At 40.1% G+C, this 12,412-nt stretch overlaps 1 protein-coding gene across 3 annotated transcripts in view; it reads left to right on the plus strand.

The window, feature by feature from the left end:
• Positions 1–12,412, plus strand: part of DHX57 (DExH-box helicase 57) — a 98,942-nt gene that overhangs the window by 57,736 nt on the left and 28,794 nt on the right. For all 3 annotated transcript variants that reach the window (XM_049870286.1, XM_049870288.1, XM_049870287.1), the window contains exons 13-17: positions 2,862–2,978; positions 5,889–5,985; positions 7,943–8,116; positions 8,602–8,802; positions 10,433–10,709. In XM_049870286.1, the coding sequence (XP_049726243.1) occupies positions 2,862–2,978; positions 5,889–5,985; positions 7,943–8,116; positions 8,602–8,802; positions 10,433–10,709 (866 nt within the window). The remainder of the gene's footprint in view (positions 1–2,861; positions 2,979–5,888; positions 5,986–7,942; positions 8,117–8,601; positions 8,803–10,432; positions 10,710–12,412) is intronic.

Consider the following 12,412-nt stretch of genomic DNA (forward strand, 5'->3'; position numbering starts at 1 on the left):
TTAAGTCTGGAACAGTTTTTCAACCTTTATTTGTCTTTTATGACCATGACATTTTTTAAGAGTTCAGGCCAGTTATTTTGTAGTATTGCCCTTCCATTTAGGTTTGTCTGATGTTTCCCCAAGTCATACCTTTTTTTTTTTTTTTTGAATACCACAGAAACAATGTTGAGTCCTTCTCAGTACATGTATCAGGAGGTAAATGATATTGGTTTGTCCTATTATTGGCAGTGTTAACTTGGATGTCTCCCAGGTATCTCTTCTGTGTGGTTACTGTTTATTCCCATTGTAGTTAATAAGTCATTTGTGGAGAGATATTTGAGACTGTGCAAATATTCTGAAATTTTCACTTTCTAGCTTTGAAAAAAAAAAATTTTTTTTTTTTTTCAGCTTTAGCTTTATTCTTGGGCTTTTAAAATGATATCTTTTGAGCAGCCACCCTGTGCTGGCCATTTTCATTTATGTTACTGGATTCTCCCACCTACCATGCCAGACCCTATCCAGCTATTCTTCGTTCCTGGGTGACCCTCTATACTTATAAGCTAGGCTGAATCTATGGAAACCTCAAGGCTACTGCTTTTGCCTTCTTCCTTAAAGCCTAGACTAGAGACAGGTCTCAGCTTCCCTTCTGGTTCTTTTACCTGGACCCCTCTACCCCAACTCCTCTTAGCCTTTCCAAAAACTGAGCCTCCACATCTCGTTACTGCTCCTTTAGGAAAAGAGGCAAGTGAGTTTTCCTTTTCTTTCTTCCACCAAAGACTCTATTCCCAGTCCTTGATGGGGAATGGTAATCATCAAGAAATAGTAGGCATTAGTCATTTTCTGCTATTTAGGAAGATATGCATAGCTCACAAACATTTCATTTAATCTCCCCAACATTATGAGAAATAAAGTTCAGAGCATAGATCCGTGGAATGTTCTTACCTGGTTTCAAGTCCCAAAGCTCCCGTAAAACCAGTTGTATGATCTTGGGCAAGTTCCTTATCCTCTTTATGCCTTAGTTTCCTTATCTGTAGAGTGGGATTACAGTAGTTCCCCCTTATCCGCAGGGGATATATTCCAAGACCTCCCGTGTATGCCTGAAACTGCAGATAGTACCGAACCCTATGTATACTATGATTTGTCCTGTACGTGTATACATACAATAAAGTTTAATTTGTAAATTAGGCATAGTAAGATATTAACAACAATAACTAAAAATAAAATATAACAATTGTAACAATATACTGTAATAAAAGTTATGTGCGTGACAGAGGGGGACAGTATGAGATTGCATCATGCTATGTACCCACTTAAAATTTTCAGCCACGGTTGACCAAAGGTACCTGCAACCTCGGAAAGCAAAACCACGGATAAGGGGGGGAGCTGCTGTATTGGGGGAATTAAATAAGATAATATAAATCCATAGTATAGTGCCCAGCCAGTAAGCACAGATTTGGGATTCTAATTAAAATGTGTCTGAGTCCTAGGTTCATATTCTTTTTTGATAATTTTAATTTCCATATTCTGTTAAATTATAGAACAGGAAAGTCTCCTGGGATCCTGTATTTTGAAATTTCAGTATTTTCTTTTTAAGAATTCTGACTGGATCTAAGCTATGCCTTTCTAATTTCAAGCACAGAGGTTTCCAAGGTTCAGAAAGCACCGCTGGGACACCGTTTCTTAGAAAGGAGAATAGAGGACTTGAGGTCAGGAAGCCTGGCCGCTAGCTTCTGCATGGTGCTGAGCCGATCACTTCGCTTCTCTGAGCCTCCATTTTCCTGTAAAAAAAAAAAAAAAAAGACTCAAACTAGGTGATTTCAGTGCTCTCTGTTACCTTTCAGAAAAACAAATAATGTTCCCTAGCTCAATTTTTAGAACTTTGTGCAGTGTTTTTAAAAAATCATAGTCCTTTTAAGCAGATAATTCATTTATCCTTTTGAAGGTCTGGCTGTTTGGAACCTTGGCAGAGAATAATGATTCTTGCTCTGCCTTGCTCCCTAACCGCACTGTTGTTTGTGTAGCATATTTCTTTCTTTCTTTTTGACCAACATAGGATTCACTCCCCCAGAATAAGATTGTTGAGAAACTGCTTTTGCCTCTCCTCAAACTTCTCAGCATGGCCTGGGAAGCTTTCCTTCCTTGATACCAACTAAAGTTATTTTGTTCCAGCTAGACTCTAGTTAGGGCGATGGGATGTTAGAATGACACCAAGAAGAAAGGGCAGCAGTCTTTGGAGACTTAGTTACCCCGAGAGTATGCTACTTGTTTTTAAAGGAGCTGAGGCTTATAGTACAGCCCAAAGAACTGTGTCTTTTAGTAGGCCTCAGATGGCTTTGTAGGTCCTTACCCTGAGCGTCCACAGATAGACTTTAGGGGGTTGGTGAACCCACTAAAATCACGTGTTAAGATCCGTAACTGTTATCATTTTCTCAGAGGAACCTGAAGGTTAAGAGTGACTGTCGTAAAAGCACTGGAGAAAGCTGTGGTGTCTGTACGTTGATTTCTGTGGATTACTGTTACCTGGACTCCCACCTGGTCTGACTCACTTGATTCAGCCTGGAAGGAGCTTCTGAAATGTGTTTCACTTTGACTTTTGTTTCGAGAATGTAGGCTGTCAATTGATAATGTAGTGGGTGAAAGAGGGGAAAGGGGGAGGAGAGTTAAATGTGGCCCCTCTGGGCCTTTCTAGCAGGGGAGGAGCCTGCTCCCTGCTTACCGTTCAAGCAAAAAGTGCTTCTGGTGAGTCTGTATTTTCTGAAAGGCTGAAAGGAAAAAGTTCATTTTAGTACATGTTATTCAGTCAAATGAAGACACTCACTTTGTTCACAGGCATAGCCTTTAGTAAGGTATAATTATCCTTCTGATTTTTACCTGTCTTTCAGGGTTTAGCAAATCAGTCATCAAAACAATGTCCATCATGGATTTTGAAAAGGTGAATCTTGAATTAATAGAGGCCTTATTAGAGTGGATTATGGATGGAAAGCATTCCTACCCTCCAGGTAACTGCTGCTTGTCTTCATTTGTGTGAGAGATGGCAGAAGAGAAGGGAGCTTACTTCCTGAAGTAATGGGCGCTGCGGGGACAGCCTCCCTGCCTGGAGCCCCCACCCCACTACCCCAGCTATGTGTTAAAGTTGCTTACTAGCTTCTAAGGGGGAAATATTACCTTTTGAGGTTCGCTTTTTTTTGTTCCTGCCAAGCAAAACAGAGATGTTAACCATACAAAGCCCAAAAGGAAGAAAGCTGAAAAAAAGCCAGAGTGGTCTACACACTGAACACTCAGTCCCTGGCTAAATGAAAGTCGTGTAATGAGTGTTTGAGTCACATGTAAACTCTCTGCCCATGGAGACCATGAGGGAGTGGGGTTAAGAGCACAGGCTTTGGAGTCTGGTAAACCTCCCAGCTCTGCTACTCAGGAATTCTATAACCTCAGATAAAGCACCCGTCTCTTCTATGCCTCAGTGTCCGTGTTTGTAAAATGAAGATAGTAATATATCTCTTGTATAAAGCTATTTTGAGGATTAAAAGAAACCATATATAAAGTGCTTAGCACAGTGCTTGGCATATAGTTCCGAATCAAAAAACCAGACCCATGGCCATCCAGTCAATTCTGACTCATAGTGACTCCGTAGATTAGAGTAGAACTGCCCCATAGAATTTCCACGGCTGTAATCTCTACAGAAGTAGACTACCACATCTTTCTCCCACAGAGCAGCTGGTGGGTTCAAACCTCCAGTCTTTAGCAGCTGAGCGCTTAACCACTGTGCCACCAGGGCTCCTTGGCATATAGTTGTTGCCCAGTAAACCTACCCCTCATAATGATGCTATAATTGTACTACTGCATTTACCATCATCATCATCATCACCACCGTTACTACTACTGCTGCTTTACCACAGAGCGAGCACTACGTTCCCCCCTCCTCACTGCCTTCCTGTCCCCGGGGCCTTCCTACCTCTCTGGCAGTTCCTTCTCCCCACAGTGTGATCCCCCAGATCTTCTCATGACTGAATCCTTCACGTCACTCAGGTTCCTGCTCAAATGTCACCTCTTCAGAGAGGTTTTCTCTGGCTGACCTACAACTGTTGCCTCTTCTTTGTCATAATACCCACACATGGTTTTTATTTTCTTCATAGCATTTAACACCATCTGGAATTATTGTTTTGCTTACTTGCTGTCTCCTTCAGTAGAGTATGAGCTCTCTAAATATAGGAATTTCTTGTTCACCACTCTGTTGTACAGACCCTAAAACATTGCCTGGCACTGAGTGAGCATTGGATGCTTGAGTAAATAGAGGGTAGCCAATGTTGGATGATCTCTAAATGGAATAATAGATTTTTAAAATCACTTTATGTGCTCATTATACAGTGCTTAAGAGAAATGAGAACGGCTGCCCCCCTTGCTTAGACTTTCATCATTGTGTGGCTATTTTCTAGAGACTTGTGGGCCACATGGAACTGTTGAAGTGCCTTGTCGCTCTTTTCTTGGCAAGTGGCCAGTGTTGGCTAATGCATTATCACTGAACTGAATATCTTGTTTCGTCCCAAAGGAAAAGACTATTATTGGGAGAAAAAAAAACCAAGCAGAGGAACCAAAGAAATGTCAAAAAAAAAATTACCTGAATTTGGAGCAGAGAAGATATAGTAATTAGAGAGTTGAGATATATGTGTGAATATTAAAGATACCCCTGACACAGATGGCCAAGCCATGAGGGCAGATCAGATTAAGAAACACAGAAAAATATAGACAAAAAATGTTTTTCTATCCATATAGATTATTTTAACACTCTAAAATTTTTTGGCATTTTAGTAGAGAGGAGCATGGGGTATAGAATAGAAAGAGCGTGGAGCTGGTGCCAGAACGCTTGGGTTTGAGTCCAAGCACCACTCCTGTTAACCCCATGACCTGGCCAAGTTACTGAGTCACTTCTGACCGCTGTTTGCTGTACCATAAAGTAGGGGTACTCACAACCTTCTTAATGAGTGGCTATGAGGATCAAATGAGATAATGTATATGAACACTTTTTGTATACTTACAGAAAGTGCTGAAAAATGTTTTGGCTTTCTTACTTCAGAGTTACATTTTGTTATAATTTAGATTATTTAGTGGGGAGAATAACTATGATAAATATAAATAATAGGTCATAAGTTCCTCGTGGGCAGATCTTTGTTTTATCTCCTGTTGCACCTGGCACAAAGTTGGCATACCCGTTGCCATCAACCCGATTCTGACTCATGGTGACTCTATAGGACGGAGTAGAACTGCCCCATAGGATTTCCAAGGAGCGGCTGGTAGATTCAAACTGCTGACCTTTTCATTAGCAGCCAAGCTCTTAACTGCTGTGCCACCCGGGCTCCAAAGCTGGCATAGGCATCTGATAAATATTTGTGAAACCATTAGTAAATAATTGACGTTCTGCGTCTTCAGCATATATCTGAATTTAGATTACCAAATTGGCCAGCCATTTATGGTTTCTTTTTCTCATTTTCATTAGAATGTTTTTGGGTTTTATTCATTAATACCAAAGAGTCTTCCTGTCTTATAAAGTTAGAAGGTAACTCTTCCTGTGGAAACAATTTCCGTGGCCAGTGCACTGAAGAAGTATGTTCAAAGAATTTTGCTAATAACTTCTTGTATGACTAACTTAAGGCATTACATTTTTCCACACCTCAGTTTTTCCTGTTGTAGAAAGATGATAATACTCCATTCACTTTGTAGTTATTAAGTCAGAGAATGTGTAAAAACATAATTTGTTCTTTATGTAAATCCATGGGGGCCTTACAAAGAAAAGAAAATTAACAGTGAAAATTCTTGGATTAATACTTTTCTTGTTTGGTTTAAAATATCTTTCTCATCTATATTAGTTTTTTCTTGTTTTGCATTTTTCAATTTGATTATTTTTATATACCCAGGTGCCGTACTTGTGTTTTTACCGGGACTAGCAGAAATCAAAATGCTTTACGAACAGCTACAATCTAATCCCCTTTTCAACAACAGACGTAGTAATCGGTAAGTTACTTGCCTTATTCTTAAACACGAAGGTGAATAACCAGAAAGGCCTCATTTACAGTCAGCACCCTCAGGCGTCACTCCTCAAGGATATGTTTGTTTATGCCAGCTGGAAATAGAGAAACTATTTGCCCCAGGAAATCAGTTATTTCCATTCCATTAAAAAATAATAATATTAGCCTTTGCTTGGCATACTGACTCAGCAAACTCACACTTAATTTCAGTTGCCAGATGATTGCAGGGGTGTGGGGGAGAGCCAGTGTTAGTGACAACAAAGAAATGTTACTACCACTTTAAGAGAAAATGATTTTCAGTGGTTCCTATTCCAGTAGCAAGACCTACTGGCTTTATCTCCATATTTAAGAGGAAAAGTATTTGATAGATGGACATCCCCTAACAACATAAGAATGAAGTTTCTTAGCTTACATCGCCGTCTCTTCCTCTGCACTTAAAGGTAGGGGAAAAATCGTTCTTTGCTGGTTAGTTTACTCTATGCTTATTATTTATAGAATATTAACTATTCCTTTTGGTTATTTAGTATTGAATTATACTCCAATGTTTTTCCCAGGTAAATGCAAGATTTTTAGTTCATAAAAAACACATTGCCAAAGGACAAATATTGTATAAGACCACTATTATAAGATCTTCAGAAATAGTATGAACTGAGAAGAACACATACTTTTGTGGTTACGAGGCGGGGAGGGAGGGAGGGTGGAAGAGGGTTATTTACTGATTAGTTAGTAGATAAGAACTACTTTAGGTGAAGGGAAGGACAACACTCAATACACGGAAGGTCAGCTCAAATGGACTGGACCAAAAGCAAAGAAGTTTCCAGGATAAACTGAATGCTTCAAAGGTCAGCGGAGCAAGGGCGGGGGTTTGGGGACTATGGCTTAAGAGGACTTCTAAGTCAATTGGCAAAATAATACTATTATGAAAACATTCTGCATCGTACTTTGAAATGTGTCGTCTGGGGTCTTAAATGCTAACAAGCGGCCATCTAAGATGCATCATTGGTCTCAACCCACCTGGATCAAAGGAGAATGAAGAACACCAAGGTCACAGGACAACTAAGAGCCCAAGAGACAGAAAGGGCCACATGAACCAGAGACTTACATCATCCTGAGACCAGAAGAACTAAATGGTGTCCGGCTACAACCGATGACTGCCCTGACAGGGAGCACAACAGAGAACCCCTGAGGGAGCAGGAGAACAGTGGGATGCAGACCCCAAATTCTCATAAAAAGACCAGACTCAATGGTCTGACTGAGACTAGAGGAATCCCGGTGGTCATGGTCCCCAAACCTTCTGTTGGCCCAGGACAGGAACCATTCCTGACGACAACTCATCAGACGTGGAAGGGACTGGACAGTGGGTTGGAGAGAGATGTTGATGAAGAGTGAGCTACTTGTATCAGGTGGACACTTGAGACTGTGTTGGCATCTCCTGTCTGGAGGGGAGATGGGAGGGTAGAGAGGATTAGAAACTGGCAAATTGTCACGAAAGGAGAGACCGGAAGGGCTGACTCATTAGGGGGAAAGTAAGTGGGAGTATGGAATAAGGTGTATATAAGCTTATATGTGACAGACTGACTTGATTTGGAAACGTTCACTTAAAGCTCAATAAAAATTATTAAAAAAAAAAAAAAAAACACATTGCCATTGAGTCAACTCCAAGCCATGGCGACCCCATATCTGTCAGAGTAGAACTATGCGTCCTACGGCTTTCAGTGGCTATGCTCTTACCGAAGTGTATTGCTAGGTTTACTCATAGAACTGAGTAAATATTTGCTAAGCATCAGAAAGAGCCTCCCCATTTAGAAGAGCCGGGCCTTGAGGTCAGGTTGTAGAGAAGGTGCTCATACTTGGAACCGTAAGGTTTTAATGTAAAATCACAACGGCAATCCAATTTCATTGCTTTGTACTAGAAGACTTAGTGTGCCTTAATTTCTTTTCAGATGTGTCATTCATCCACTTCATTCATCTTTATCCAGCGAAGAGCAGCAGGCTGTGTTCGTAAAACCTCCTGTAGGTGTAACTAAGATTATAATTTCCACCAACATTGCTGAGACGTCCATAACCATCGATGATGTTGTCTACGTCATCGATTCTGGGAAAATGAAAGAAAAGAGGTATTGTCTTTTGGTGATGTAAGAGAGGGGCTGAAGATGTCACATTTAGGGTGACACAGCTGCCAGAGGCTAATGCTGTTAAGCTGCCTGGTTACTGTTTGGGAAGGTGCCTCCTGAGAACTGTGTGCAGTTGTGTGAGTGATTCGTAGCCAGGACCGTGAACCTTGAAGTCAAATGGAGGTGGAAAGTTTACGGTTTTACCTTGGAAGTAATTAATTATTTTGCTGTCTTTTTCTCACATGTATTTACATGTGCTTGAATTAAAAACAGTTGAATAAACGAACTGTATGTACTGGAACTGGATACCATTTATCATCTGCACTAGGCGCCCCCACCAGAAGCTCAACTATCCCAGGACACACGGGCCTATGTCCTCCTACAGCCTGGTGGCTCTTCTATTCTGCCCATGTCAGCTAAAGCCTTGGCCATGTATTGGTAAAAAAAAAAAAAAAACTCTCTTTTTTACATTTTCTATTTCTTTATAGATATGATGCTAGCAAAGGTATGGAAAGCCTAGAGGATACTTTTGTGTCTCAAGCTAATGCCCTGCAAAGGAAAGGCCGAGCTGGCCGTGTGGCTTCTGGAGTCTGCTTCCATTTATTCACTAGCCATCACTACAGCCACCAACTGTTAAAGCAGCAGCTACCAGAAATACAAAGAGTGCCATTGGAACAGCTGTGTCTAAGGTACCTCTTCATTTCCTGTTCTAAGTGGCCTAGAAGTTTCTCACCCTGTTTAAGGCCCGTGTTTTCTTTTTCCTAGTAGAGGTTTTGCTAAGTGTGGACATGGGTGAACTCATTCATTTGCAAAGAAAGAGCTCTTCAGTATTGCTTTTACTATTCTTTTTAACTTTTTGCACAAAAAGGTGTCTCACATTGCAGAGGAGGGCCCTCAAATAGACCTTAAGAATACATTTGTAAATGAAGAAAGTAATCGAACCTGTCGGGGATTTTCTACTCTGGGCAACACCAATATTAAATAATCACAGGGAAAAATCTGCAGCCTCTTTATCAATTAGAGCAAAGTAATCAAAAACTCCTTGAAGGTACCGTTATTTCCCTGATGAACAAATAAGTACAAATACCATAAAATAGGATTTAACGAACAAATGATCAAACTTAACGTTATCAAGGCTGGGAAATCTTTGGTTCAGTCTTCCTGAAAATTTGCCTAGCCTTCTATAAAAAAAAAAAAGAAATTTTTTTTTTTTTTTTTTTTTGTATAAAAACCCTAAAATCATCTCTGCCCTTGGACCTGGTCATTACACTGTGAGGAGCATGCCCATAAAAAATAACCCAAAGGGGAAAAGCAATCACTTGTATGAAGACATTCCAGCTCTTCCTTTATCCGTCAGCTGGATATATCCTGAGAGCCTTCTGTTGGCCAGGCACTGGGCTGAGCAGTAGGACACTGTAGGCAATCAGACGTGTCCCTGCTTTCACGTGTCCAGGCCAGCTCTTAAATGAGCTGGACCGAGGTAGTGGCCACACAAACGAAGAAGGATGCAGGGATTTGAGAGAGCTTTGGAAGTTGACTGACCGACGAGCGAGGATAGGAAAAGGGGCAGATGTAATAGATGCAGCACATATAATTTAAAAGCAACTCAAATAAACAGCAGTAGGGAAATAGGTCAAATATACAGGCCAACGTGATTGATCCTTTTTAAAAAAAAAATTGAAATTAAGTGGCTTATGTCAGTGTATGTCTTAGAGTTAAACACCTTGAGTAGAAAAAAGCTAGGTACCAAATATATATACATTCATAAAAATGTCAAAGTGCATGTTTGACATCTAAAAATGGAATTAGAGGTGAAAAGAATAAAATTTTATGTAGTAAAACTGCAAAAGCCAGCACCTTGTAAGGCAGAAACCTGTCAGGGAAGGAAAACTCGGAATATTTTCCACTAAAGCGAGCAATACAGAAGATTTCTTCTGCCCCATCAAAGGTGGAAAACTTTAAAACAGTAGTTATTCAAGAGCTATCACAAGGCAGGAAACAGATTAATTTTATAAACAATAACTGGAAATTCAGATGTGAAAGAGTAAATGAATTAGTTGTGTTTTATTTCATAATTTGAACCCACTGCTATAGGAAGAACCATTTCGAAAGTTTAAAGAGAGGATTTTACCCTGAACCTGAAAAAGTTTCAGAATCTGAAAGTTTGTCTGTAGTTTATTCCTGGGTGAACTAGATGATGTAAGCATGTAACTGGGAAATTATACGTTATTTTCTTTCAAGAAAAATACTATCTTACTCTTCCGTGTCTTCCCCCCAGGAATAAGATTGACAAATTATTTTTGTTTTTTCTTTGTTCAGAATTAAAATCTTAGAGATGTTTAGCACTCATACTCTCCAATCTGTGTTCTCTCGGCTCATTGAACCTCCACACACTGATTCTCTCCGTGCCTCTAAAATACGATTACGAGACTTGGGAGCATTAACTCAAGATGAAAAATTGACCCCTCTTGGGTATCACTTGGCCTCTCTGCCCGTGGATGTGAGAATCGGCAAGCTGATGCTGTTTGGCTCCATCTTCCGCTGTTTGGATCCTGCTCTCACCATTGCTGCCAGTTTGGCCTTTAAGTCCCCTTTTGTAAGTAAACAACCTTCATCTAACCTGGAGTCCCACAGGTCTCTGAAGGGACCACAGGCCCTTCATCTAAAAATGTTCTCGTATATTTCATCAGATCCTCAAAGAGGTCCATGTCCCATATAAAGACTAAGAACTAGGGATCTACATTATTAAAATAGTCTAAATGTGCTTTTTATCAGATCTGCTATACTTGCTCATTATAGAAAAATCAGAAAATGCAAACGAGCAAAAGATGCGCCTGCATCAATTTAAAAAGCAATCAGCCTACTGGACTGATAGAGACTAGAGAAACCCCAAAAACTATCACCCTAAGATAACCTTTGAATTTGGAACTGAAGCTGTTTCTGGAGGTCATCTTTCAGCCAAGTAATAGATTGGTTTATAAAATAACAATATCACCTGTGAGTAATGTGCTCCCTTGAACAATCAACTATATGAGACCAAATGGTCAACATTTACCCAAAAGCGAAGATGAGAAGGCACAGACAAGGGAAGCTAGATCAATGGAAACAAAACAAACAAAACAGAAATAATAAGAATGCTGACACACTGTGAAAATTATAACCAGTATCGTAGAACAATTTGTATAAAAATTTTTAAATGGAAACCTAATTTGCTATGTAAACTTTCACCTAAAACACAATAAAATCTTATTAAAAGCAAATCTCAATTACAGCCAGCTAAATGTTTTGACTTCAAGGAGACACGAAGGATTACAAGGCAAAATAGAGCAACATTGGTAAGAAAGAGGAAAGGAAAGGAAATTAAAATAAAAAAAAACCAGGGGGGTCACAGGGAATGGTAGAAGACATTTCTGAATCAGCTAGTCACCTGCTAACAAGCTGCAAAGATTTCCAGTGATAGTTGTCGTATTAGTTTAGTGAAACTGAAGCAGTGCTCGTCCCCTTTCCTGTGCTTCATTTCTCCCTGCCTGCCACAGAAACGTGCTGCCACATTTAATAGGATCAGCTTTGTTCACTTTGTCCCTCCCGACCCCTTTCATTTTTTACAATTCTGTTTGCATCCTTGAATTCATCGACTTCCTGCAGTGCCCAGCAAAACCTTAGATTAAAGACTTCATTTGAACCTGGAAAAAAAAAAGAAAAGTCATTCAATACATTTTATTCCGCTGGGACCACCTGCCATTATTTTATCACAGTTTAATTTACACAGGTAGGGAAATGTTGTTAGGTGCCTTGTTGAGTTATGTGAAAGCATAACTGCCCCATAAGGTTTTCTAGGCTGTAATCTTTATTGAAGCAGATCACCAGGTCTTTCTCCATGGAAACCACTGGGTGAGTTTGAACCACAAACCTTTCTGTTAGCGACTGAGCGCTTAACCATTGTGCCAGCAGGGCTCCTTAGGTATGGAAGTAGATGAGCGTAATCCTTTTTCTTCAGTTCGAATGTTTTACTTCATAGAATTATAAACTCACAGATCGGCAAAAAAAGATCTCAGCCCAGCTTCCTCATTTAACAACTGAGGAGAAAACCAAGGCCCTGAAGTGAGGTCGCTTGCTGGGGCTACACAGTTTGAGTGTTGAAAGCAGAACCTCCGTTATCTATTTCTCAAATCATCTAAATAAAGCTTTCACTGACTGTTTTCTTTTCTTGGAAAACGAAGAGACTTCATTAGGAATGTCGATGTGACCCTGAGCCAAAACTGAGCATTTGTCCTTTGCAGGGTTCTGTCAACATAATAC

Source organism: Elephas maximus, chromosome 26, assembly GCF_024166365.1.
Source record: "Elephas maximus indicus isolate mEleMax1 chromosome 26, mEleMax1 primary haplotype, whole genome shotgun sequence".
In the NCBI taxonomy this organism is placed as follows: Eukaryota; Metazoa; Chordata; class Mammalia; order Proboscidea; family Elephantidae; genus Elephas; species Elephas maximus.